General features: G+C 52.0%; 8 protein-coding genes across 9 annotated transcripts; 4 read left to right on the forward strand and 4 right to left on the reverse strand.

Moving 5' to 3' along the window:
* Positions 1–245: 245 nt before the first annotated feature.
* HMPREF1120_07454 lies at positions 246–3,765 on the reverse strand. Of its 2 annotated transcripts, XM_009161678.1 has the most exons (4): positions 3,129–3,765; positions 2,435–3,049; positions 1,841–2,273; positions 246–1,753 (listed from the first exon to the last, which is right to left on the reverse strand). In XM_009161678.1, the coding sequence occupies exons 2-4, from the start codon at positions 2,608–2,610 to the stop codon at positions 710–712; spliced, it is 1,653 nt and encodes a 550-aa protein (XP_009159926.1). In that variant the 5' UTR covers positions 2,611–3,049; positions 3,129–3,765; the 3' UTR covers positions 246–709. The 2 variants fall into 2 exon arrangements, with proteins under 2 accessions (XP_009159926.1, XP_009159927.1); XM_009161679.1 differs by having other exon boundaries at positions 1,841–3,049.
* Positions 3,766–4,590: 825 nt separating this feature from the next.
* On the forward strand, positions 4,591–5,430 carry HMPREF1120_07455 (uncharacterized protein; the record flags this gene model as incomplete). Its single annotated transcript, XM_009161680.1, has 1 exon — positions 4,591–5,430. The coding sequence occupies one exon, from the start codon at positions 4,591–4,593 to the stop codon at positions 5,428–5,430; it is 840 nt and encodes a 279-aa protein (XP_009159928.1).
* Positions 5,431–6,017: 587 nt separating this feature from the next.
* HMPREF1120_07456 (tubulin binding cofactor A) lies at positions 6,018–6,951 on the forward strand (the record flags this gene model as incomplete). The annotated part of the gene is made up of 3 exons (XM_009161681.1): positions 6,018–6,191; positions 6,549–6,635; positions 6,853–6,951. 3 exons carry the CDS (start codon positions 6,018–6,020, stop codon positions 6,949–6,951), a joined length of 360 nt encoding a protein of 119 aa, XP_009159929.1.
* HMPREF1120_07457 (uncharacterized protein) lies at positions 6,603–9,018 on the reverse strand. Its single transcript, XM_009161682.1, has 2 exons — positions 8,656–9,018; positions 6,603–8,578 (listed from the first exon to the last, which is right to left on the reverse strand). The coding sequence occupies exons 1-2, from the start codon at positions 8,690–8,692 to the stop codon at positions 7,662–7,664; spliced, it is 954 nt and encodes a 317-aa protein (XP_009159930.1). The 5' UTR covers positions 8,693–9,018; the 3' UTR covers positions 6,603–7,661.
* A 211-nt stretch (positions 9,019–9,229) lies between these two features.
* Positions 9,230–10,403, forward strand: HMPREF1120_07458 (uncharacterized protein; the record flags this gene model as incomplete). Its single annotated transcript, XM_009161683.1, has 2 exons — positions 9,230–9,364; positions 9,465–10,403. The coding sequence occupies 2 exons, from the start codon at positions 9,230–9,232 to the stop codon at positions 10,401–10,403; spliced, it is 1,074 nt and encodes a 357-aa protein (XP_009159931.1).
* A 74-nt stretch (positions 10,404–10,477) lies between these two features.
* Positions 10,478–17,939, reverse strand: HMPREF1120_07459 (uncharacterized protein). Its single transcript, XM_009161684.1, has 5 exons — positions 13,670–17,939; positions 11,858–13,617; positions 11,658–11,712; positions 11,377–11,459; positions 10,478–11,286 (listed from the first exon to the last, which is right to left on the reverse strand). Exons 1-2 carry the CDS (start codon positions 16,674–16,676, stop codon positions 12,656–12,658), a joined length of 3,969 nt encoding a protein of 1,322 aa, XP_009159932.1. The 5' UTR covers positions 16,677–17,939; the 3' UTR covers positions 10,478–11,286; positions 11,377–11,459; positions 11,658–11,712; positions 11,858–12,655.
* Positions 17,940–20,290: 2,351 nt separating this feature from the next.
* Positions 20,291–21,088, forward strand: HMPREF1120_07460 (2-haloacid dehalogenase; the record flags this gene model as incomplete). Its single annotated transcript, XM_009161685.1, has 1 exon — positions 20,291–21,088. The coding sequence occupies one exon, from the start codon at positions 20,291–20,293 to the stop codon at positions 21,086–21,088; it is 798 nt and encodes a 265-aa protein (XP_009159933.1).
* Positions 20,926–23,804, reverse strand: HMPREF1120_07461 (glutathione S-transferase). Its single transcript, XM_009161686.1, has 3 exons — positions 22,968–23,804; positions 22,689–22,835; positions 20,926–22,619 (listed from the first exon to the last, which is right to left on the reverse strand). The coding sequence occupies exons 1-3, from the start codon at positions 22,977–22,979 to the stop codon at positions 21,390–21,392; spliced, it is 1,389 nt and encodes a 462-aa protein (XP_009159934.1). The 5' UTR covers positions 22,980–23,804; the 3' UTR covers positions 20,926–21,389.
* Between the last annotated feature and the right edge of the window lie 1,352 nt (positions 23,805–25,156).

Below are 25,156 nucleotides of genomic sequence, written 5' to 3' on the forward strand. Positions count from 1 at the left end.
AATATGTGCATGGCCGGTTGATTGGCTGGCTGGCTGTCGCTGGCTACCGCTGGCCTCTCTGAGTCCCATCAATTCTATCGTCGTCCCTCGTACTGATGTGCTGGCGAGCTGTGCATTGCTGCTTGCCCCTGTTCCGCCGTCACGGTATCAGTAGAAGATCCAACTTGATCTGCGACTCGTGCCTACTGCAATGTCTCGCAATCGATTAGTCAACTCACAGGCTTCGAATACAACAGCCCGTTCTGTTCGCCACAAAACGCAGTGTTTTTGAGAGTGTCTCCAACACATATGTATATATTACTGTTTGTACAGTGCACCAAGGTATAAACGAATGGTATCATGTTTGGCCGGTGCTCCCACACTGGCACTGCATGTTGAATGATGCAAAAACAGAAAAGGGACAAACGCCGGAGCTGATGAAACAGGAAGCCAAAATCAAACCGACCAGCAACACAGTTCACAAAATGGGCAGACATAGCACTCACTCCCAGACGAGCCAAGCCCCATGAACAGAACAGACCGATAGATATATTGATGCCAAGAATGCACAAGCAGACACCAACAAACATAGGAAATATGATCAGGAAAGGAAGCAAGCAGCAACAGCAGCAGCAGCCCCTCCCCGCCCTCCTTCAATCCCTCCATCATCACCACCACCTTTGACACAGCAATAGTCGTTATGTCAAGACTCCTCACCGGGCCACGTTCATCAAGCCTTCTCATCGAGAGCGAGACCGCCGTTGAGTTTTGCAGGGGCATCGTCACCCTTGAGAGGCGGCATCTGCAGCATCCAGCTTGGCGGAGCAATGCCAGTCTGGTCCTGGATGGTGGTAAACAAAGGCGGCAGCGACTGCAAGATATTCTTGATAGGCCCCATAGGTCCATCGGCAGCAGCTGCACCACCGGCACCACCGGCACCACCATTTTCGGTGTTCCAGACCGTAATCTTCGGCTGTAAGCCCTGGAGGGCGGTTGCGTTTGCGAGGGCGAGTTTCTCATAGACATTCTCCTTGAGCATGATGTAAGACAACAAACCCTGGGGACCACCAAAGGCCTCGGCGAGAGCCTTGTAGGCGGTGGCTTGGGCCTGGGTCGCCTCAGCCTCGCGCATGCGGGCGTGGTACATTGCGTCGGCCTCCTTGATCTGACGCTCGACGTTGGCTTGGATCTGGCGCTGCTGCTTGTACAGCTGGGCCTCGGCGTCCTGTTTCTCGCTGTAGGCCTCGGCGTCGGCCTTCTTGGACTCGCGGTAGAAGTGGGCGTCGGCGTCCTGCTGGGCCGTTTCTTTGGCAATCTGCGCGCGCACGAGATCTTTGGCTCTGAGTCGCTCGAGCTCCGTGGCGGCTTTCTTGGTCTCGACTTCCCGCTGCAGCTCGGCGTCACGCGCCTCGGCAGCTCGCCGTGCCTTGATCTGCGCCATCTGGATCCCCATGTCCAGCTCGGTTTGTCGGTTGGTCAGCTCCGCGTCCGCCTGGGCCTTGTCTGCTTTGCGCTTCGTCTCTAGGACGGCCGTCTCGGCCTCGATCTTGGAGATCTCTTGTTTTGTATGGCCCTTCTTTGATGCCTCGCCGATCTCGCCGCGCATCCGGGCCTCGGCCACGTCGATCCGCGCTTGGTTCGATGCGCCTTCGTGGGCCTTGCGCGACAGGAATGCAAAGTATTCGGACCCTGGCGTGTCTTGCAGTTCCTTGACGTTTGCGTTGTAGATCCTCAAGCCGAATTGGTCAAGTTCTTTTTGGACGTTTCCAATCACCTGAAAATACCCGAAATTGTCAGTAAATCATGGATTCGCGGTTCGTGATGGGAAAGGAGTTGAGGGCAAGTAGATATTTGAGCTTACTTTCTCCTTAAACATTTGTCGCTCTTTGAAGATTTCCTCCATGGTCATGCTCGACACAATCACTCGAGTCTCACCCTCAATGATGCCTTTGACGATGTCCTGGACATGGCTCCGCTGCGTCGGCGTAATGGTCAAGCCGTCCCTCTTCGGGTTCGGCGACGACCCGTCAGGGTTTCCGCTCAGCAGGAGTGCGTACTTCTTCAGCGCTTCCGGCTCATTGTCCGGTCCGATGGTGAAGACGGCGGGTAATGCAAACTGGAGTTTTTCGATTGTCATGGCTTGCAGGTTGAGTGAGAAGTCGAACGGCGACACCGAGATGCGAGCCACGCGTTGCCATGGATAGACCAGTGCTTTCTTGACGATCCGCACATCTTGAATTCCGGCGCCCGTAAGGACGAGGTATTCGTTGGGGTTGGAAATTTGATACCACATGCTGGGCAAGTAACAGCGGTTGGCACAAAACGAACGAAGTTGTGTTCAGGCGGGACGAACACCGATGCTTGACGACAGAAAAGGGGGACAAGGGTCTTTGCTTGTGAACTTGAGTAGACGGGATGAAACAAGTGAGAAATGATAAGGCTGTTGAGTTCTTACAGGACAGTTGGCCGGAGTAGTGCCGCTGTAGTGGTTGATCGCTGGCGGGAGGAAGAAGACGTAGGAGTTTCAGGCTGAGGACGCGAGACAAATATATCCTTCCTGTCCAAGATACTGAGGACCATTGATATGACTGTGCTTGAACCTACCGGATGTAAGAAAGAAATCCCGTGCATGATAGAACAGCCCGAGGCTCTCGTGGGATTCCGCCCAGGAAGGCTGTGGCATGCTAGTCAGTGCTATCGCGCAGTAGAGTCAATGCCTTGTGCCGATATTGCCATGCGAACCAAATTGGCGACGACAGAGGAGCCGCGCCCACTCAAGCAAGCAGATACTGATGATGAGATGATTTGCAAGGGAGGACCACACAATTCCGACCTCTCGACCTCGTGAGGCTGAAATCGCAGCCATATCTTACACTGCAGGACTTGTGCAACAACGTGCCAACGGCCCGGGAAGTGGAGTCCGAGAATGGTTGAAATAGCAGTCGGACGCAGGGCGTGGTACAGCATCGGCTTCTAGAAGAAGTCTAATTGACCCCGACAAGACGCCAATACTGCGGGTCTATGGTCACAGGGACAAGGACGGATGGAAGAAAGAAACGGTAACCGAAGCCTGGCCTGTTAGTTTCTCCGAGTACGTCGTTGTTTGGGTCCATATTTGTTGTTTGCTCTGGCGCGTGGGGGTCACTGACCGGTTTGGATGGTTTGATGTGTTTGTGCCAACACTGGCCAGGTGGCTATGCAGAGCCGATCAATCTTCGTCTCGACGCTACTCTGTCATTGGCTTCAAGGCTGAGAGAGTCTTGGGACATCCGCTATCGACTCTTTGTCTGCCTTACAAGTGTCCCGGTGCCAGTACTAGTCGTAGAGCTAGAAGCATTGGCATATTGTTGGCGTGTTCTTGGAAGTTGTCTGAGCCTCGCAAATAAGGACATTTTGATTAACCGAGGCGCAACCTGTAAAGCAGCAATGGAATCGGCCAAAATGGTGCGTTCGAACATGAAGCCCTCATCTTTATGTCTCCCTTCTCAAGGTGCCGGCAAAATAGTCCCTACTGTAGGTCGTTTGTCTTTAACTGGTTCAACAAACACAGACTGGCAATGATATGCACCACTGAATCAGGGCGGTACCTAGTATCCTACAGTGCACAAGTATTGCGTTCTTGCAGTCGACAGATAGAGCGTTTGCGGCAGGTCTTTCGCTCTGTGGGCGCCCGTCCAGCCGCGAGCTTGCTTGCCTGCAGAGCCTTTCTTGCTATTGCTGACCTCCCGCCGAAACCGTGTCCGCATCTCAGCTGACACACTTTGTCCCTTCCTCGATCCAAAGCACGTACCATAGATCCTCAGGGAGGTTGGACGGAGTCCTCAGCAACGCTGGAGGCTCGGTCACCAACTCGGACCGAAGCTGGAAAAACGGCACTGCCAAAAGCGGCGTCAGCCAGAGTCAGCCTTGCGCGCCCCTACGGAGGCAGAATGAAGGCCTCCATAGCCGATCCGCCAGTAACTGGACTCATGACTCCCTTCAACTTGCTCTTGCTTTTGTCCTGGTTGCTCTGGGCTTGTTGATCTCCCCAATTTCGTCCGGCATCGACGCACGATACACCCGCAGGTCAACTGACCTGACGCAGGGGCGTGTGCCGAGATCCACGATCCATTATAGGTAACGAGTGATACGGCCAAGTGCTTGCGCCCATCCTCTTTCTGCCCTGCATCGCTTTCTTGCATCATTTGTTAGGAAATACAGGCTATGGTCATCTCTCTTGGGTGAGCGCTTTTAGGACTTACTCCTCGGCAGTGGTCGACAGCCATCGGCAGGACCAGCCCGAAGCTTGCCTTCAATCCCGATTCACCGGTTAAGACAAAGCGAATCAGAGGCAGTTTGTACTGGCATGTCGTGATAACCACAATCTCCGACCTGACTATTGCGATACTCTTCTGTGGTTGCTCGGATTGTCAACCCGCCCGTAACTGATGAGCACTATCAGGCTGAGACGCTTGCCCCCTTGTTTCGGCTTGTCACGACCCTCTTCTTGAGGTCCATCACCCCTGCGAGGCGCAACAGCCCTGCTGTGTCTCCTGCCTTGCATCCATAGGCAGCGCTTATCAATTAGATATAAGGTCCCGATCCAAACCACAGAGTGGTCAACAATCCACGATGTCAAAATCTACCACAAATCCTTGGGAGTTTCCTGATCCTGTCTCAGATCCTGTGCCGAGCTATGAAGAATCCATCGCAGCAAGACCTGCTTTACAACCTACGTCACGAGAGAAGTCGGGCGCAGGTCCGTCCATAATACGCCAGGAACGCACGAGACGTATTGCGAACCTCGTAGCGAACTCAATAATTCCTTGTTTCACCCAATATCTCTCAAATGCATATAACAAGCTTACCATCGCGGTTGTGCCCTCGGACTGTCTTCGGACAAGCGGTGAAGTAACTGGGCAGAACATCGTGGCACCTCCCTTGACGAGCGAAACCACCACAAGCGTTATTGTTCTTAGTGGGGACGACGTTCGGTCTTCCTTCTGGACCCAGCGTGCCGTGGTCCATGAGCTGGATCAGATACTGCGGCAACAGTTGTGGCTCTTGACGGGCACCGATGGGATTCCTCCTGAGCTCGCCAGATCGAGAATCAACGATCTCATGCCCCATATACAGAGCGAAACACAACACGACACCGTCGAACTCCCACCACGTATGAACAAGAAATCTTGGCTGAAGAGAGCCTTTGTCCTTCCTGGTCCCGACCACGACCCGACAGGGGAGACTGGAAAATGGAAGCTGGGCTGGCGTGAGGAGACAGATCCTTCTGCCACCCAAGCAGCGTCATTCGGAGAAATACCGGCCAGAACACGAACCAGGCCTTTGGGTGCAGACGAGATTGATGTTAACACCATACTGCGGGACGTGAGCTTCAGGACGGAGAGCGAGTTGGGTCTGCTGGAAACAACAACCGTCAAGTGTATATGGGTGGAGATTGAGGTTGGTATATAGTTGACTCGAACACGATTTTGAACAACGAGCTATGATTTCGTCTTATGTACTGTACTCATCCATAATTGCGCCCTGCCGAATTCATGGCAGTCCACTCGCAGCGTAGAATTCGTAATGGCCTTCTGGAACCCAACGCCCGCCTAGGGTCCTTTCCTGTCTTATGTTTCAAGGGCACCAACGCCTAGTGACGACAGATGTGGCACAGAAGTACCTGTAATATAAGGAGGACATATCTAACTAGTAGCAATCTAGGTACCTGGGGTAGGTAGTGAATGCTCGTGTGCATGTGAAGAAGCCCTCACGGCACATTCACAATTTATTCCAGCGTGACAGTGACGATTTTGGAATCTTTCGGCGCAACGGCCATGTAAAGTCCAACCATCACTCGGTCATTACAACTTTATTTTTCATTTCCCTTCAAGTTGGTCCTCAACATCACCGACGTCAACTCGATTAATACTAGTATAAACAAGCCCTCCTCAACGACTCAGGCCATTGAGACACAAGTTCTGTTTGATGCTTGATCCGTCGTGCAAGCCAGAACCAGCAACTCACCAACAGGATTCCCAAGCAAATAGACTCCCAGCATGGCTCCTCCATCTCAACTCCAGATCGCCATCTCGTCGCTCCAGCGACTTCTCAAGGAAGAAGCATCGTACTACAAAGAACAATCGCAGCAGGAGGCCCGCATCGCCAAGTTGGAAAAGGAGGGTACAGGGGACGACGACGATGGGAATCGCGAGTTTCAACTGAAGCAGGAGGTACGTACAACATCATCTATCATCTCTTATTTTGTTCGGTTCGACGCTTCTTTGGATTCATTGCCTTGGAGTCCCTGCCTTAAAATCCCTGGTCCCCTAGTGCCGTCCAGTCCCTAGGTACTTACCTATGTAACGTGCCTATACAAGATATAGGTATGGTTCAACATACTGTGCCTGCACTGCCCTCCCGGACCGCGGTGATGAACCCTGGCTCCAATGTTCGACGGCCTCAATATCGGCAACCCGGGTAGCCTATCAAGACGCCCTGTTTGCTTATCACCTACACCGTTCCGTTCTCTTTGCCACGCGCATATACTTATGTTATTCCGCAAACATTCGCTGACCTTGTGTCTTCAGAAAAAAGCTCTCGAGGAGACCAAGGCCATGATCCCTACGCTCCGAGAGCGAATCACCAGCGCGAGAGAAAAGCTGGAGAGTTACCTGGTACGTTACATTACGTTTCGAGCTTGCAATTATGTTGTTCTTCGCCATGCCCTTGCCCTTGCCAGCGCTCCGTTCGTCCTGTCGAATCCCGCAAGCCCTTTCAATAGGAAAGAACCTCGTGCCGTCGCGAATGCAAATCACTTCCCAGTTCTCTGTTTCTTTCGTTCAGTAAAAATCATTTTCTAATCTTAGCAATCTCGGTTTGGTGGGTTTATAGGACACGGCCACGAACGAAGAGGAACGCAACAAGGCAGTCGAAGTCTTGAAACAGGCAAAGGAGCAGCAAAAGGATGACCCGGTTGCCGGACAGCAGTAGGTGGTTGGTTGCAAAGGAGTAAAGCATTGCCATTCCAAAGCGTTTGAATGTCTCCTTTTGCTTCCTGAGCACGGATTGGGGCACATGCAATGAAGCAGCCCTAGGTACGGCAATGGAAATCGAGGAAAGCAGCAGTCAAAGGGTCAACCTCAAAAGGTGGCAGGAACATGAACAAAATCAAATTCACCAAGAACCATTGTCACCAAGGGCGTCCAATTGGAGGTTTCATCAGTGCTCGTATTGAGGCCGGTACCTAGTATTCATACCGGAGACTGCTAAGGCAGTTCCCATTATTATTGTCCTACATGCTCCATGAAGGCTTGTATCCAAATGAAGCTTCGGATTCCTTTGATTCGAGAACGGTCCAATGTCGTTTATACGTGCCACTGCATCTTCTTGCTGGCCACGAGAGGGGGAATTGAGTACAAGACCTCATGAGCAGCGACCGTATCCAATCATATCCATGAAAGATGACAATTGGCCCCGTTTTTGCTCGTGAGTGAGTGAGCTGGGACGGGTCTAATCCCCTGGCTTCGGCCATCCACCAGGTTGTAGCTCTGGGACTTCCTGAATGCGCGACCCTCTTGCTCACACAAGATCGCCTTCTTCAGCTCGCTGGTAGACCCTTTCACTTGAGGGCTCAATCGTGGGACCATGTCTTGTCGTCCCTTGTTTTGTTATTTTGGAAGATGGGATAAGCTAGAGGCCCTTCAACTGGTGTCCATATCGTCGCCGGGTTTGTCAATGACAACATTTGCCGGGCCATTTTTGTTTCCATCTCCCGTCTCCAAACCAGGACCGGCGTCCATATCAACGTCTTCGTCTCTGTCAGGACGAGGCGTGGCACCCCCAGGAGTTCCCACGCCACTTCCACGCGCGGCAGCCAACGGGGTAGAAGCATCATCGACAGGGCGTGGCGTACCGGCGTTTGAGAGGCCATCTCTACCAATACCTCCGGACACGCCTCCCAACAAATGATCATGATCCTCATCATGTTCCGTATCGTCCTTTTCCGGCTCCTTCTCGTCACGGATCAGCCTTCTCAACTTCTGACCTTCATAAACGACCTTCGCCAGCTGCTCGCGCCGCTCAAGCCACGCCTGCGTGTGTTCCTGAGCCTCGCGTTCCAACTCTTCAATCTCGGCCTTGAGCTTTTCAATATTGACGTGCTGTTCGTCACGCGGCTTGAGAGCCGGGTTCCTGGTGATTTTATCCGCGAGCACATCGTACGTCTTGCGGATCGCCAGCGTCTTCTGTGCCTCGTCCAGCTGGACGCGGAGCTTGGCCGTGTTCTCTCGTACCTCGGCGGCCGTGACTTCGATCTTGAGCCTTTCTGCCGCGTAACGTTCCCGCTCTCTTTCATTGGCCGCTCGCAGCAGCTGGATACGTGCAATGCTGCTCTCGAACGCGGCAAAGTCTAGAATCACGTCTTCGCGGAACCGCTGGATATCCTGGAGAAACTGTTCTGTACTTTCTGTTTCTGTTTCATTTTCTGTGCCACCCTCTTCGGAGGGGCTGGGCCGCGAGAGAAACGTGTGGATGGGAGTCGTTGGGGCTAGAAGCCGCTTGCTTAGACGCTTGAACGGGCGCTCTTCGATGCCCAAAAGTCGCGTGGCATGAAGTTTGTCTAGAAGCCAAAGAACAATTAGTTTCATGAGATCGTCAGGTTTTGCGCGAGAGAGAATGGTTCGCGCAAACTCTAACCTTCTTCAGCTTGATCCAGCACAGTAAACTTTGCCATATTTCCTGTTACCGGTGGTAGTGTTATAAATTAGAACGGTTCGTGTTGAGGCTAGGCCAGGTTGTATTGCAGCTTTTCCTGTAAGTTAAGGCGTCCGCGGGGAATCACTTCAGGCTGCCGGGTGACAATGGCTGATCAGGGCGGTGAATAATGGCAGACACTGGCAGGAATAATATAAATAATTCACGAGGTCCGGTCTATTCAAGTTTGGCGGACAATAGTTGGTGAGGACCTATTGTTCTGCGACTCGATTCACATGGACCTTGGAAGCTCACTCCAACTTGAACTCTTACAATTGTTCCGCATCCGCATCTGACACTTTCCCAAAGGAGTAGTCGGACTACAACACCATTCCACCGCCTAAGTATATAGGCACCCTTCTTCTACCTCAGACAACTCTGCTGCCAAACGACCTCCCTCTACTTTACTGGAGAAAGCGTTTGAGTCGCCTAATCTTACAATACAATTCTTTCTCCGACCTCAACTCCTGTTGCTCCAAACATCCCGACATCAAGGTGAGAGAGTAATCTCTTCACCATGCCAGCCGACAGTCTCTTGGCCATGGCCCGCCGGGCGTGCGGTCGATACAGTGCTCGGATCACAGACATCGGAGACCTCGACTATGAACTCGTGCGACCGGTCCTTATGAAGATTGAGAACCCCGAGAAACTGGTAAGTCACATACGGACACATGCCTCCTCCCCATCTGAAGGATGCCAGTGTATGGAAGCCCTTCCGTCATTTTACTGACTGACAATGTTCTACTCTACAGCACCAAATCGAACAAGCCTCTCCCCAAATCATAGGACTAGACGCCGAACTCTGGCTAAACTTCATCAAACGCGACATCCCAGACTGGCACCTGAAGCCTCACGAGCCCAAAGACCCAAAGAACTGGTACAAAGTGTACCGCAAGCTGAAGGCTGAGGCAGAGCAGGACTCGAAGGCCGACGAAGCCATGCTAAAAGCGGCATTGGCAAACATCAAAAAAGAAAAAGAGCAGAATGTGGTCGAGATCGCGAACAGAGTCCCCGGTTCATACGGGCCTTCGAGACGGGCGCGCATCTTCAACAACTACGTGACCGGCCGGACGGGGAGCAAGGGCGCCAACAAGATGACGCTCATGGAGAAGATCCGCAAGGAGGCTCGCGATGCGAAGGCCTCCCGGATGAACCGGCCCATGCACGAGTTGCCGAAACGAGCCACGCCCGTGATAACGCCGCCGCAGCGCTTTGTCGAGGACTTGAAGCAGAAGGCCGCCGCTGCTGCAAAGACTGTGACGGTAACTTCTCCTCCCGCTGCGTCTCGTCGACCCATCCCAACTTCGAGACCTCCCCTGCACGCACCACGCCCACAACAACCAAACGACTCGTACGATCTGACAAGGGATCGTGAGGCCAGACTGCGTGCGTTGAAGGCCGGAAAGACCCCTGTCCCGACAACAAGTTCAACAATGGCACAGAGCCAGACTCGGAGTGCCAATCATCTCACTCTCGATTTCCTGGAGGATGACGACGGACCGGATGATGCCATGGAAGAACCACCTCGCAAAATGCGAAAGGTGAGTAATGAGGACGTCAGACAACAAACTTCGGCCAGTCCTGTGAGGCTGAATACGACAACACAACCACCAATGAAGAAGCGAAAAATGGCTCCTTCACTTTTCCTGTCGTCGAAGAGGCCAGTCACAAAGCCGCCGGCAGTATCTTAGGCCGGCCATCGCCATGAATCGAGTCTTGAGAAGACATCAGTGATAGTGCTGAAATTGGGCGGATCTGGAAGTGATGAGTGGAAATGATAATTATGATAATGATACGGACAGTGTCATCCAAGATACAGAGAGCGAGATGATACTGGTGCAGTGATGATATCTGGAGAATAGATAACAAGTCTTCAGGCCACGGCGGGAATGATATGTCACAGAATCACCGCACAGGATGTGGTGTGCTGCACAATCATGAAAATGTGCTTCTCTGTTGATCAAAACTAAACCACTGCATTGCCTGTCCCTAATCGCCCTTGAATGTGTAAAAGGTTCTGGTCTATCTGAGCCCTCAGCCATCTCCATGTCACGGAGACGACTCGGAGTCCACTGAATGGTATTGTTATTTTGACTGGATTGCAACCCAAAACCGTGCTGTCTGATATGCCTATGCCTTTTGAAAGTTGCTGCACACTTCCAAGCAACCGAGTTCCCCTGACTTGCTGTTCATGTTCGTGATGTGACTGTGTCGAAAATTCTAATCTCGTTTCGTGCATGTGCTGCTGCCAGTGGACCATCTATGTAGTTTCGGGGTCGCGTCGATCGATGCAGTGGTGGACGAGACAATGACAGAACTGCAGCCAGGGTACAGTACAGTACATGAGTATCTCAGGCTGATCTTTCCGAGGCTGACAAGCGGTGGGTGGGCACGAACTTCAAGTTGTCGGCGGTCCGGTCCCCTCAGCATCCCACACGGCCATGCCATACCGCACGAGCAGCACGCACGCACACACAAGTGGTTCATAAGCTGTCTCCTCCTCTCAACGCCAGCACCAAATGTAACGTATTCCCTCCTTCGAGACCATAATCTGCAGCTGTTTTATCGTCCGCCCTGTGATAACACAGTCGTGAGCCTCTTAGAACACTTCCTTTTCGGGTACCCAGGGTGGAACTCAATTGGGGATGTAAGGTAGCCACATACATCTGTTTTCCACCATAAATCAACCGCTGCTGAACAGGAGGGATGCCTTCTTTCTCCTCGACTCGCTCCTTGATTCTCGAGACCTACCAATCCCAAAAATTATCAGCACATCGTGTCCTCTATCCTGTTATGTTATTTGCCCTATTCAGCCCGTCCGTTTTTGTTTCGGCTTGATCCATTCCCCTCAAGGGGAGTTCAAAGCCACACACTCCCATGCCGTCCATCCGTCAGGAGGTTCGGTGAGAGGATGAGATGGTGTGAAGAGCAGGTGGGTGCTGTACCTTGTAATCCGGTTCGATGTCGAGCTCAATCTCTTTTCCGGTCAACGTCCGCACTCTGGCCTCGCCAAAGATAAAGCGTCAGTCAAGGTTGTCTTCTCCTTTTTCTCCTTTGTTTATTGTATTGTACGGCCAAACGACTCCGATGCACACGGAGACAGGAGCATCGGCAACAGCATCGGGGCTAGGGATGTCTTTCTCACTTGATCAACATGTTGGGCGACTGAAGTCCAGTCGAATCTGGATTGAATGAATGTGTTCCGCGACGGGGGCCAAAACGCAGAAAACGATGATCTCGCTGCACGCTGATCGAGAAAGAGGTTGGTGAGTACAAATGTGTTTCAGGTCGTGGAAGATGTATGTTGTACTTTGTAAGTTGTACTGTCTGTGGAGGGAACCGCAGTTTGGTAGTAGTGACGCTCAAGCACAGCACGGCATCCACTGCAAATGACGAACTGAACTCGGTTCGGAGGATATCAGGCTGCGGGGGAAGACGTCGCTTATTATTAAGCAAGGCTGTCAATTATCAGAACCTCATCCGAGTTCAAGTTCCAATCCTTACAATTCCGCAGCCTTGTCCCGGGATTCTCTCTTGTGATGTTTACATGAGATAAAGTACTGAGTTTATAGCACTCTCAATCCCAGGGCAACGCAAGTACAGACCTCACACTCCCAGTATCCGGCTTGAGCGCTTCATCCGGTCCATTTAACAGTTTCAAATCATGGGATATGAGGAACAGATACAATTGCAACGCTTTTTCAACTCCAATATACCCTGGTCTGGTGGTCCACAAAACCTTCAAGTTGCGCCTCTCATTCCGGCCTTTTTGACGTGCCCGTCACAGCCCTGATCCCCTCAAGAAGCCGGCTATGAAGTACAGATTTCAAATCAGGTCCATTCTCGTACTGTCATCCATCCCATTGTTGGTACAAAATTTTTCGCCGTTTGGCGTGCACATTGTTCTGAACATATGCGCTTCGGCACATAGTAGTAGAACGTTTTAAAATCCTCGCCAAGGGTCCCTTGACTCGGTACTGCCGCGAGTGGAGGAACCCGCTGCCATCATCTCGCCGAGAAGCAGCGAGTCCACAGGACTGATGCTATCTCTGCCCTGTTCGAACCCCCAGTATCCCATATCCTTCTTCTTTGAATGACCTGTCCGCATGACATTAAAGGAAGGCCTACCCGATGAGGTTGAAGGCTTGTTCTCGATGAAAGCATCCATCCTCATGGTCGCGTTTTGGGCGTTGTCCATCAGCAAGGAGGGTATAGGAGGACGTCCTGAAGCACTTGCCTCGCTACCCCTCCGACTGCTCACAATGCTTTGCATACCCGCACTAGGGGTATACAATCCCCGGTCAGACGAATACACTGCGGTGGAATGTACACTTTGTGAGTAACTCGACCCGGGACCTGCGGTGCTGGCAATGCCGTCTTTGGTGGAAAAGCTTCTAAAGGAAGTTGGCGGTGCTCGTGGGGCTGTGTTACTTCGCTTTCGTGAATGTCGGGGAATGTTAGGAGGTAAAGCAGGGTCCTGTGTTGGATCGTAGAAGTCTCGAGTGGGTGGTCGAGAATCTCTCACTGGTAATGAACCATCGGTGGTGAATGATCTCGGGCCAGTGCCATTTCTGACGGCATTCTTCGCAATCCGAATCGAGTCCCGTATCGGCCGGCGTCGGAGCGAACCAGCAAGAGACGGTGGAGGCTGCTCCAATGGTTCGTGTTCGGGAAGAGGTGGTGGTGGTGGTGGTACAGCCGTGAGCTCATTCACGCTCAGAGGGGAATGGGACAAGAATGATAAGGCTGTCAACCAAACGTAATGCCGCTCCTGAGAGGTTGCTGTAAATTTTAATGCTCGTTCAGGCGTCAAAATGAGAATGGATCGATTGAAATTCCGACCTGGGATGGCACCCTTGGGGAGAGGATTGTCATCCTTGACGTCAAGGACTGATTTGATGGTCACTGTCTTGACATTAGCAAGCAAGTTTACCTTGAAGACACCCGCATCACTTACATTTCCGACCACTCTTCCCCATCAATGCTGTACCAGAAGTCGGCTGTTTGCTGCTCCACATAACAGCGCGTTCATAAGGCGCGAGCCAAACCCATCTCTTGTGACGGACTCCATTGTTCGTCACATTTTGAGATATTTCTTCCACCGTCTTAGTTGCGTCGAAGTCATTCTTCTCAGTCACTCCAAATGACTTGCGCCTTCTGACATATTTGAACATCCACTCTCCCACCATTGTCTGTGCAATGGAATCTACCACCGAAGTCTGGTGCATCGAAACCGCGTCAGAGTTCGTCTTGGTGTGGATTCCCTTCCGACCCGGTCCAGTAGCGATGGATGGGCGAGGTGCACTTGCTTCATAAAGATCTGAGGACAGTGCAGCCAAATCCCGGGGCGCCGTGGTCGTCGGCATCTGAAAGCTGGGCATCTCTGGAACAATTGAGACTCGTGGGTCAAGGGGTGGCGACCGACTCCGCGGTCGACGGGCTGGAGAGTGAGGGGAGATCGCTGGTCCCGATCTGGCTTTCCTCAATATGGGTTTGGCATGTCGCTGTCTAGGTCTCTTCGTGGGGGAGGCATTGCTACTACCAGGTGAACTTCTCCCACCTTCACTGGCGGATTTCGCCAATTTTGCCGAACTGTACCGCAAAGGCACCGGGAAAGGAGGAGGGTTGCTGCTGTCAAAAGAGCCGGTGGTAGATTGGGAATGCGATGACCGATGAGCGGCAGCTCCACTGGAAACCATGGCTGCCCGTCTCATATTATTCGATCTCGCCGAGGGCACCCTCTTCAATTTCATGCTCATGTTCTGCCGTTGCGTTCCCCGACGAGGGCTTGTTCGTGACTGGGATAGAATGGCCTTAACGCCAGGCGGTAGGCCATCTTCGGACAACCGAAGGGTTTCCAGGGCTGCTGCTTCGCCTGCGCTCGCTGCCAGGCTCTCCCCTATGTTTTCAAGTTGGGAATCTTGGGCGACCATTCTGCCAGATTTGAGAACAAATCGAGCAGTCGGGCGGCTGAATATGTCGTCCTCTTGCATGACGTCTTCCTCAAACCGACTATCCCGATAACAGTTGTTATCGTCTTCAAACCCTGCAAACATGCTGCTCGATCGGACAGGCCGAGGAGCATTTGACCCTAATCCTCTTGCTAGGGGCCCGTTATCGTTCATAGGGGGTGCAGACGCTCTCGAAGGCCCAGCCAATGCATGCCTAAAAGAAAAGGGGGGAGCCGGAGGAGGACCCCTCGTTCGCAGGATTGGTGCAGGCACGGCCTGCGACGAGAGTCGTGACCGAGACTCGATTGCCAATGGTGGCGCTGGCGCAGGCATTTCGGAGGGTGGGACACCGGCTCTCTGATCGACGCGAATCTCTTCTGTTTGCACGGATGTCGACTGATACCCACCGAGAGATTGGGCTGTTACCTGAGTAGTCGCGTTCTTGGTTCTAGGGGGGAGGACAACAGTCGTGGTTTCAGGAGTGGCAGGTCTCGATCTTGGGGGAATGATCGTGATCAATGGAACATGAAAATCCACGGTTTCTTCGCTCTCAGAATGCTTGTGACCATGTCTGTCATTCTGTAGTACCATTGACTCGGTCTGGGTACCGATCGTTGCCGTCTCAGGTCTGTCCGGGACATTCTCAGGTATCGTGGCCAGAGTGGTACCGATTTTCGCCGGTGTTAGAGGAGGACTGGGAAGGGCTTCAATCGTCTGGCAAGCCGATGAAACCATGACAGGTGGCGGCCTCTCCTTCACAATGTCTGTGTTCTCCATGGGACTGAAGTAATCTGAGTTGCTGGTGACTCGGCCGTCATTTCCGGAGCAAGAGTCCAGCCTCGAGCCTGTGTCAAGCGTCGGCCACGGAGACGGGGGAGGGGAGAATTGGATGGCTGTATCGACGTATTTCACGCTGCCTCTGTCGTTGCGTTCCATCTCACTCAGATCCAGGGACAGCCCCAGTACTCTTCGAGCCTTCAACGACAGACTCGAGGCAGGTCGGACTTGCTCTTCGGGGAGCGCATCCGGAGAGATGCGGCCATCTTCGACATCATCTGGGTGAGCTAGGTCCTCTTCGAGCTCATCAAATGCGAGTTCATCCGCCAGGTTCACGGTCATTCCGTTGTGGAAGCTGAGTACCGAGACTCGACCTCCATGACCGTCGCTGTTCACTGAGGCGGCGCTATGTCTCCGGCCCCTTCGATTTAGTATGGAGCTCTTGCTGGGACTCTCTGCAATGCTGTTGCGACTTTGAGCACGCTCTGTTGGCGAGGCCGGGGGCGCTGGCTGCTGAGCATTGGCAACTTCGCTGAGTACAACCTTGAGGCGACCTTCAGCAATGTGAACTTTGGTCTCGAGGCGTCGTTTCTCCATCAGCCATGACTCTTTGTCCTTTTCCCACATTTCACGAGTTTTGTCTGCGGCTTCTTCTTGATTCCTGGCTCGGTTCTGTATTTGCTCCAGGCGCCTGCGCAGTTCAGAGGCATCATTCAACGCGTCGTCTCGTTCTTTTGTCAAATCATTGATTGCTGACATCGTCCCACCCTCAAGAAGTTGCATCTGCCGCTTAACCGACCTGGTCTCCTTGTTGGATTGGAGCAGACTGTCGCTGAGTACCTCATTTTGAGTCTGGGCCGCGTGAAGACTGATCTCCAACTTTTCGATGTCATTCGTGCGAACCTCGAGATCCCGTCGCAGCGACAAAATCTCCGAGACTAGCGACGCATGAAGAGTAGGGGTAAATCTTCTAGGGTCAAGAGGAGATATCTTCTCGTCGAGGGCCGGGTCAATCGAGTCCCGACTCCGTCTTTTGTGGGATCGCTCATCGGACACGGGGGGAGGCGTAGAAGATGGTGACATATCTTTCCACGTGCGAGACTGGATGGATTGTGAACTCGAAGATGAACGATGAGGGGTGTCTATTGGCGATGGCAGTGAATAGCTGGCTCCAGCATCCATTCTCGATGACCGCCGTTCTGCCACAGAGGGCTCAAACCAGTCACCAGCCTGCATAGGGCATGCTCCACCGGTCAAACAGTGAAGGCGGACCGGGGAATATATCAGATGGTAGCAAAAGCTTCACTGCGTTCAACGTCTCTTCAAGAACGGACCAGCCAACATGTTCTGGAGAAGACTGCTCTGGTACGACGTCAACCGCAGATCAATCACCTCGTTCCCTCTGTCTGGAGGGGGTTTACTGGCTCTGTTGGCGTAGAGGCTGGCCTACATAATAAGTGTTCAATGCAAGGTGCAGATTGGCGCAACGGAAAACAACAAGGTAGAAGTCATGTCACACGTCGACACGGTCAGTGCAGGCGTTGACGAAAGAATGACAGATGGACAGGAGAAGCTTGTCAATTTTGGACCGATGTCCCTGTCTAGTCCCTGTACATCTTCTTCAAAGATAGAATGGTCTGGCAGAAGCGAGAGCCCGTTGACATCAAAGCGACAACGGCACCCTTACCTTGGGAAGACCTACCCAGGCGCTCTCCTGATCGAGCGATGCTCTGGCTCTTTTTCTTTGTGGTCTGTCTCGGTCGCGTCTGAGGCGGGGCCCTGGAGGAGATCGACCGGCGCCGGCGCAGGTACGAGCAAAGGAATGATTGGGCTCCATGGTATCTCGGACCTGGAGGAGATTCATGTGGTCAGGGGTGTAGCTACGAGCGGGCGAGGAAGGCTTGTGGCCAGGGATTGCAGGGCCAAGTGGATGAGGTGAGGCAGCGAAAGTAATTTGAGCCTCTAGAGGGAAAAGCCGCATCCGAGTTGGAGGAGGCCAAGGGCGGGCCTCATTTAGCCTCGACAAGGGCGCGTCCACAGACCGGCATCCACGGAGAGTTGGTGCTCTTGGTGGCGTCCAAGTGCGGATGGCTACTTTACGTTGAGTCTGGGCCATCGAGGCCAAATGCTGGAATCCTTTGACTCGCTCATGTTGTCTCGACACCTGAGCACCAGGACATAGGATGCAGCATGCGAAGACAACTGAGGAGAATGAAGGTGCGGTGCAGCATGCGCGCATCTCCAGCTCGCGACCAGCTCTGCAGCACTGCAGTCAAGCGTGCAGCGCCCCCTGGTAAGGCAGCCGACATGGGCCAGGCAGAGAGGCTACTGGGGCACCTGCTAGTACTGGCGAAGGCCCTAAGTGAGGGTTCGGGCATCAATTTACCCACGGCCACTGGCATTGGGCATATTCAGGCTCGTTAGTAGCACTGCTGGCGACCCAAGTGAAGGGGTCCTGCTAATACTAGTTGTACTAAGTAGGACGGTGTAGGCGTTGGCTCTGGTGTGGTAAGATATGTGTCGAGTGTAAAAGGATGTAAAGTCGCAGGCGTAAGATATAGGTGTCCCACAGGCGGCAGGAGCCAACAACGGTCCCTCCACACTGCAGCTTCGGAAACGGGCCGACCATTCGGGCAGCTGCCACTGAACTGACACTGCAGTGCCAGTGCTTGCCCGTGTTATAGCATCGACCTTAGTTCAGAGCCTTAAAATCCCCCTGTAGCCGACCTTGCAGCGCACTGCGGGCAGTGCATTGGACCTCATAAAATGTTGCTGGTCTCTGCAGGAGATGCCTCGTTCAAGTTGTATTATTTGCTCACACGTCCACGTTTCGTTAGGACCAAAAGCATGAAGCATCATTACTATTCATGAGCCAGCTGTGCCTGGGTGCAGTGACATACCAAAGCAAAGCCTCACACTGGCATCCCATCACAGGCACAAGCGTGTTTCACAATCCCTGCCATCGGAGGATTCCTCGAAGCCCGCACACCCACCTGTTCTCCCACGGCCCGTAAAGTGACCACCAGCAGTGGAGCGAAGACTTTGAAAGGCTGGGCCACACTCAAATTTCAGAGTTGCAAAGTGCCCCGTGCCACGTCTATCACGTTTTGATCAAGGATCCATGTACGTCGTGCCGTCTGTCAACCTCACATGGGAGATGATCAGTTGCGGAAAGGCAGGGAGCCACTGCCACTGCAGTGAATATTGTGTTTTCAGCACGTTATTGCAGTGACCCGTGTACAATATTGTGATGAAATGCTTTTACTGCAGTGTACAACGTAGTGCTTACATGTGGGACAGATGCATCAGACTCGAGTAACCCGGTCCATGACTTGGGCTTCAAGATAAGCTAGCTAGGTACTGAGGTTAGGTTGGGTACTTGTTGTACGGGAGTCTTTCGCTTCGTCGCCTTGCAGCATGAACCGTTCCCACTCTTTTTGGTTGATCGATAACCCCAACCGGGTGCTTTTCTACCTATACACTGCCTGCTCTTTATTTACTCTCGCTTAGGACATCCTACTGATTCCGTTACATCTCCTACTTCCTTTGAAGTCGATGCGGAAGAGCCTAGTGATCTCCAACCCCCTGTGGATTGGGACGACCGGAGCAAATGAAGTAGAGCAGCGGGCAGGCTCTTATACGATTTTCTTAGCAGGGCACATACTTGCGGGCGAAGTTAGAGGCCCGGGAGCTTTCTCATCCCTGGGATTAGGAAGGCTCTTGGTACCTACAAGGTACAGAATTGTAGCAGCCACTGCGCCCTGGGGATGTGATATCCATGCCCAGGAGCACCTCACACTCTGCCGTCGTACTCGTCACCGTATCTAGACGGAGCTCGAAGGCGATGGTGGTCATCGTTCTGGTTCAACTTGTACCCGAGTCTTTTGATTGCACATTTTCTGTCAACTGCTTCATCACAGACTAAATCTCGGACGGACCTTCCGCTACAGCTGTCACCTGCATGTGCTGTTTAATTCATCACACCCTCCACGAAGGTGTCTACCTCCAACACTCTTCGGCACCCTTCGCCGTTACATATCGCTACCTGCGGTGCGTGGCTTTGCCGCGTCCATAAGTTGACAAGGTCCGCGTATTTCCTGCGTGGTCTCGATTCCTTTCGTCCCTGGTCTTTCTGGCCATTCAACTTCGACCAAGGGCGTGACACTTCGTATTCATGAAGCCTCCAATGTCCCATAAAGTTGCTGGAGTGTCATCGTCTCACATTGACAGCTCTCTTTCCGTTCGCCACGAGGGCCATGCATGGGACCAGGCAGACATGCTGTTGTAGCTTCCGACGAAGGACCATCCATGTCTTGCTATCGTCCTGTTATCACTTTAGCGAACGAAAGAACTGCAGTGATTGAGGATCAGCATGCCGATACCCCGGACAGGACGCACGGACTCTTTTTTTTCACTCTGGGGCTCGTCAATGCACCACTGGCAGCGTTGGCTGCAACTTGACAGCTGGAGCCTGCGCAGCGTCCCTTTGCGAGGATGCTCAGGCTTGGATTGGAAACACACGGTCCTTGCCTCGGCTCAACCTGCGGTACTTGGTGTCATTGGCTGAACTCGAACCGCTGCTCCGAACTCGCCGCCTGAACGTCATCACGCTTTCGACTTGCGACAACTTCGACAGCCTGAGCTTCGAGACTGCATCTCACCATTGTTCGGACTTCTATCCATTGGGTAAGTTACATTACTTCCGGTCACTGCTGTACCACATCTTTCAATCGTGGGAAGTCCCATGTGAATTTTGCAACAGACACTACTGCTTGAATTCGTCCCCTCCGTCCGTCCACACCTCCAGGCCCCAGGCATCTTCTGTCTATCTGGCGCACCTTGGAACAACGATGTCGGCGGACAATCCTCCAAAAGCCCTCCTCACCGATGTCTTCGGCACGGTCGTCGACTGGCGTACCACGGTGACGGACCACCTAGCCGCCTCAGCCTCTGAAGCCCTCAATTCCTCCACCCGCTCGATTCCCAGCACTGTACGGACCGCTGCCTCGGACATTTCCTGGCCTGCTGTCGCGCAGTTATGGCGGGAATCATACCATCAATTCACCCGGAGCTACGACCCCGCCGCGGCCAAGGAGAAAGGAGAATTCAAGACCGTGGACCAACACCACGTGGAGGCATTGCATAAGATTCTTGTAGACCACAGCCTCGAGGGCCTTTGGTCCGATGAAGAAATTCAAAAGATAAGTATGATCTGGCACTTTCTCGACCCGTGGCCCGACTCGTCCGCGGGCCTTGCGCTTTTGAACCAGAAGTTCCAGACAGCCACCCTGAGCAATGGGAATACAAGTCTGCTCACGGACTTGGCCAGACATGGCTCGCTGCCTTATACTCACATCATATCCGCCGAGGACTTTGCTGCCTATAAACCTCATCCGAGTGTGTATCTGGGCGCGGCGAAAAAGCTGGGTCTGCAACCAAACGAGTGCGCACTGGTCGCTGCTCACCTAGGAGATCTCAAGGCCGCTCGCGAGTGTGGTTACCAGACAATCTACATTGACAGGCCTAAAGAGGAATCGTGGTCAGGGGAGGAAACCGCCAAGGCGAAAGCGGACGGTTGGGTTGATATGTGGATCGAACAGGAAGCCGGCGGTTTCCTCGAGATTGCCAACAGATTCGGACTTCGGTGAGCGCATTGCGGCATTCGAGAATCGATACAACGAGATAATCAGCTGACTACCCATGGAAGCTGAGAATATATCACTTCATGCTCACATGAAGTGACACGCCTAGTTTGTGGACGGTGCGGTAACATCGGGTCCATCCATAACCCCCTACGGATGATCTCGTGCGCAACGGCGTACAGTTACATAATGTTGACCACTCGAATCCTGCTCCAACACGGTCATGATAAGACTACAGTTGTGTCAATGACATGTCCTCTCATCCAACGGTCCAGCTTAGGAGATCATCTCCAGGGCATAACATCACTTATGATGAGGCTAAGTGCACGGTCGGGGCCCCGGACTTCTTCTCGGCCTTCTTCGCCGCTTTGTACCACTTTGCATTCTCGTCGCTGTGCGCGGTACGGTGTTGAATGACCCGGCGCGGATGGAACTCGCCGTTTTCATCGACTCCAGTGCCGGCGTCATCATCGCCGCCTTTTTGGCCCGACTCATATTTCAGATCGGATGCCGGCGAATCGACGTCTGCGCCGAAGAGGGCACCCATGCCGCTCTTCGCGCCCTGGGCAGAAAAGTGGTTGTAGCTGTCTGGGCTCGAAGGGCTCGATACAGTGTTGCTGCCTTTTGTGTCGATATCCAGGCCGACGAGTTTTTTCGCTGTGCCGTTGATGAGCTCCTGTTCCTCCTCATCTGTCAGTGGCTCGATATCCGGCAGAGGGCCTCGCGGAATGACGAGGGGCTTGTCCTGGTCATTGCCTCCCCACAGCTGGCGGGACCTTGCCCGCAGGTAGCCATGTTTATAGACATCAAAGTAGGTGGTCTTCTTGAAGACGCCACCGTTTGTCCGCTCAGACTCGTCCCAATACAGATTTCGCAACCATTTGGATAGGCGAGGATAGTCGTGCCGAATCATCTTTAGATTGCACTGGAATATACTGTGATACGCGACGTCGAACCGAGCCATAGTGGTGTACAGCCTGATGTCTGCTTCAGTAATGTACTCGCCGAACAAGTAGGGCTGATGGGCCGGGTCGGCAAGGTGGGCTTCGAGTCTATCCAGCGACTTGAATAGTGGATAGATGTTGTCGTCGTAGGCCTCTTGGGTCGTGGCGAACCCACACTTGTACACGCCATTGTTGACCGTGTGGTAAACCCATTCGTTTATTTCATCGATTTCCTTGCGTAGATGGGGCGGATAAAAGCCGCCGCCGGGCTTGTTGGCCTCACGCTCGTGGGGCTCGAGAAACTCGTCGAACGAGTCATACAGCATGCGGATGATCTCGCTGGACTCGTTGTTGACGATGGTCTCTGTTTTCTTGTCCCACAAGACCGGCACGGTGTAGCGAGCGGTATACTCTGGGTCAGCTTTGAGGTAGAGTTGTTTCAGACCCGTGAACCCATATAAAGGGTCTTTGTCCGCCGATCCATTGCGGCCCGTGAATAGCCATCCATTCTCCGTTAGGTCGAAGTCGGTGAGGATGAGTTGGATCAGGGGATCGAGGTTCTTGAGACCGCGGACGAGAATGGTCCGATGAGCCTAGATGGGATCATATTGTCAGTTGCAATGTCCTCCCTGGTGTATATTCTGAGGTTCTTCTTTACTTACCCATGGACATCCTAGGTTCGCATAGATGGCGTAACGGTTGGGTTCGGGAGCGAACTTGGCACCTGGTTCTTTCGAGATCCAGTCGCGGAAGACGCTTGCTTGTCGTCGAAAGTGCCCGTCTTCGTCGGCGTGCTTGTGCGTCGGGCGCTGGTGCCCAAGTCAGGGTCAGTTCAGTCAATTGCTCAGTCAGGTCATCCCATCCATTTATTGGCGCTCTAAATAAAGCCGCTCTGCTCTGCACTGTGTGGGGCATTACAAGGCTGAGGTACATTTACGTACCGAATCTCCCATATTGCTAGACGGATGGTATATCGAGACAATGATTCTTCGGCGGGAATGAGGGTTGAGCGGGCTCGAAATGGAAGGGAGATGTACTAAGGTTCAAGTTCTGAGTGAAGTGTCAGGATGGTGAGGAGGTAACAACGACCGCACGTTCGCTCCTTCCTTGGAGGACGAAGCCCTCTGTAGCACCTACTCGACTTGACAAGCCGTCGTGCCACTGCAGTGAGCGAAAACCGCGGCCGGTCACGATTGAAATGGCAAGATGGCCAGGTAGCAGTGGTGGTGGTCTTTCAATCGGCACCTTGAATCGCAGAGGAATCGAGTTTCAAACCCGACTGCCAGTGCCTATTAACAGTCATCACGGGCCTGAAGTATGTCTCTGGCCACTGCAGTTCGTGTTGGTCAGCCGTGTCCCGCGGCGTCTCACGTCGCTGATCGCTCAGCTCCCAGCTCCACGCGGCTGGAACGTTCAGCTGCTGCTTACTGGTATCCCACCCAGTATCCGATGTGGGATGATTATTACATGATCATCAGAGCAACAATTCCGCCCTTACATAAACTTCAAGACGCATGCGCCAGTGCCGAGCGATGCATCACATATCGTATCCTGGATGTTGAAACTCTTTTCTTAGTTGTGTATGTAGATGTATGTATGCTCTCTAGGAGGTGGTCATGCCCAGCCTTCTCGACTTCTTGACATGATTCAGCTTGTAGCTCAGTGATGCTACACTCGTGCAGCCAGCCGTACAGTAACTGGCACTGCAGTGCGGGACTCGGGGGTGGGATGCCTCGTCGACGTCAGGGCAATACCGTCACTATAAGGGCCTGTTCCCCGTCAGCATTTCGAACCGCCAGAATATAACCGCGTTTTCAACCACTTTAATAGGGATATACCCCGTTCGAATTACGCGCTATTTTCACACTAAAATCCACCTAGGCTCCACCTTTTCGCGTTTTAATAGAATCGCTCGATAATACGCTCGATATCTATAGACTACGAGACTACGCCCGTAAAACTACGCCTATTAAATCAATAGAATTATTATTATTAATAGTATAATTATAGATAGCGTAATTATAGATTTCGATAAGTCGCTTAAATTCGATAATATTAACGAGTTACTTAAGTTATTATAGAGTATAGCTATCTATCTTGTCGTTAGTCTTGTCGTCGGCGCCTAAACAATACGAAAGCCGCCGTAATCGATCTTTTTAAACCCTCTATAGGGCTAAGAGAAGATAGCTAAATAGCTCGAATATCCTACTTAGTTATATCTATATACTAGGCTCTAGAAGAAGATATTTCTTATACTCGCGCGGCGCTTAAGAGAGACTAGTAGAGTAAAGGATACTTATACTATTACGATAGAAGAGCGATTAGTAATATTTCTTAATATCTATCGATCTAGTAGCGGTTATCGAAATACTTAACTTCTTTTCGGTCGCTCTATCTCCTTAATCTTACGCTCTTTTAATAGTATATTACTCGCCCTCGTCGACTTATATTATAAGATTATTAGATAATCGATAAAGATATCTTCTATATCGTCTAAGATCGAGAATAATAGTAAATTTAAAGCCTTTAAGAACTATATCGGCGCCTTTAATAGTACTTAAATTTACGCTTATATCCTAGTTAAGAAGTAATCGGCTTAGCGTAATAGAAAAGACTTTCTATTATAAAACGTCCTAGCTATCTATAATTTTAGTCTTAGGTTTACCTTTATTTATATAGATTAAGAAGACTCTACTTATAATACTCGAGTATTATAAGACGCTACTCGAAAAGATCGATTTAAGCTACCTTACGGCTAATACTTCCTAGCTAATATAAACTACGCCTCCTTCTTCTTCGCTCTAGTATCCTATCTACGGACGAGATATTACCTTAAAGAGTAGGAAAGCGCGTAATTAAGGCTAGTAAATAAGAAAGAGTTATTTAACTTATGTCACGAATGGCAAGGTGGCCGAGTGCTAAAGGGAGCATACATGCCAAGGCTGCCAAGATATATACGCACATAGAGTATATAGTATACGTATACCTCTCGTATACTAGGTTAAACTCCTTAACTCTTTAAGTCTTATATAATATATCTATATTAGATATTACTATTAATACTTATTGCCTAGCTTAGTCTATTCTTATAGGCTATCTATAATATTCTCGAAGAGTTAAACTAAATCGG

Source organism: Exophiala dermatitidis (assembly GCF_000230625.1).
Source record: "Exophiala dermatitidis NIH/UT8656 unplaced genomic scaffold supercont1.6, whole genome shotgun sequence".
NCBI lineage: Eukaryota > Fungi > Ascomycota > Eurotiomycetes > Chaetothyriales > Herpotrichiellaceae > Exophiala > Exophiala dermatitidis.

What these genes read in the sequence shown, in the direction of transcription:
- HMPREF1120_07457 (XM_009161682.1), bottom strand. Translation starts at nt 8,692, where the DNA reads ATGGCAAAGTTTACTGTGCTGGATCAAGCTGAAGAAG. An exon ending in GCTGGATCAAGCTGAAGAAG is followed by an intron (nt 8,579 to 8,655) that starts GTTAGAGTTTGC and finishes TTTGGCTTCTAG; the next exon opens with ACAAACTTCATGCCACGCGA.
- HMPREF1120_07461 (XM_009161686.1), bottom strand. An exon ending in CGAACCTAGGATGTCCATGG is followed by an intron (nt 22,620 to 22,688) that starts GTAAGTAAAGAA and finishes GATCCCATCTAG; the next exon opens with GCTCATCGGACCATTCTCGT.
- HMPREF1120_07459 (XM_009161684.1), bottom strand. Translation starts at nt 16,676, where the DNA reads ATGCAGGCTGGTGACTGGTTTGAGCCCTCTGTGGCAGAACGGCGGTCA. An exon ending in GGGGAAGAGTGGTCGGAAAT is followed by an intron (nt 13,618 to 13,669) that starts GTAAGTGATGCG and finishes ATGTCAAGACAG; the next exon opens with TGACCATCAAATCAGTCCTT.
- HMPREF1120_07454 (XM_009161678.1), bottom strand. Translation starts at nt 2,610, where the DNA reads ATGCACGGGATTTCTTTCTTACATCCGGTAGGTTCAAGCACAGTCATA. An exon ending in CTACTCCGGCCAACTGTCCT is followed by an intron (nt 2,274 to 2,434) that starts GTAAGAACTCAA and finishes TTACTTGCCCAG; the next exon opens with CATGTGGTATCAAATTTCCA. An exon ending in GACAAATGTTTAAGGAGAAA is followed by an intron (nt 1,754 to 1,840) that starts GTAAGCTCAAAT and finishes GGGTATTTTCAG; the next exon opens with GTGATTGGAAACGTCCAAAA.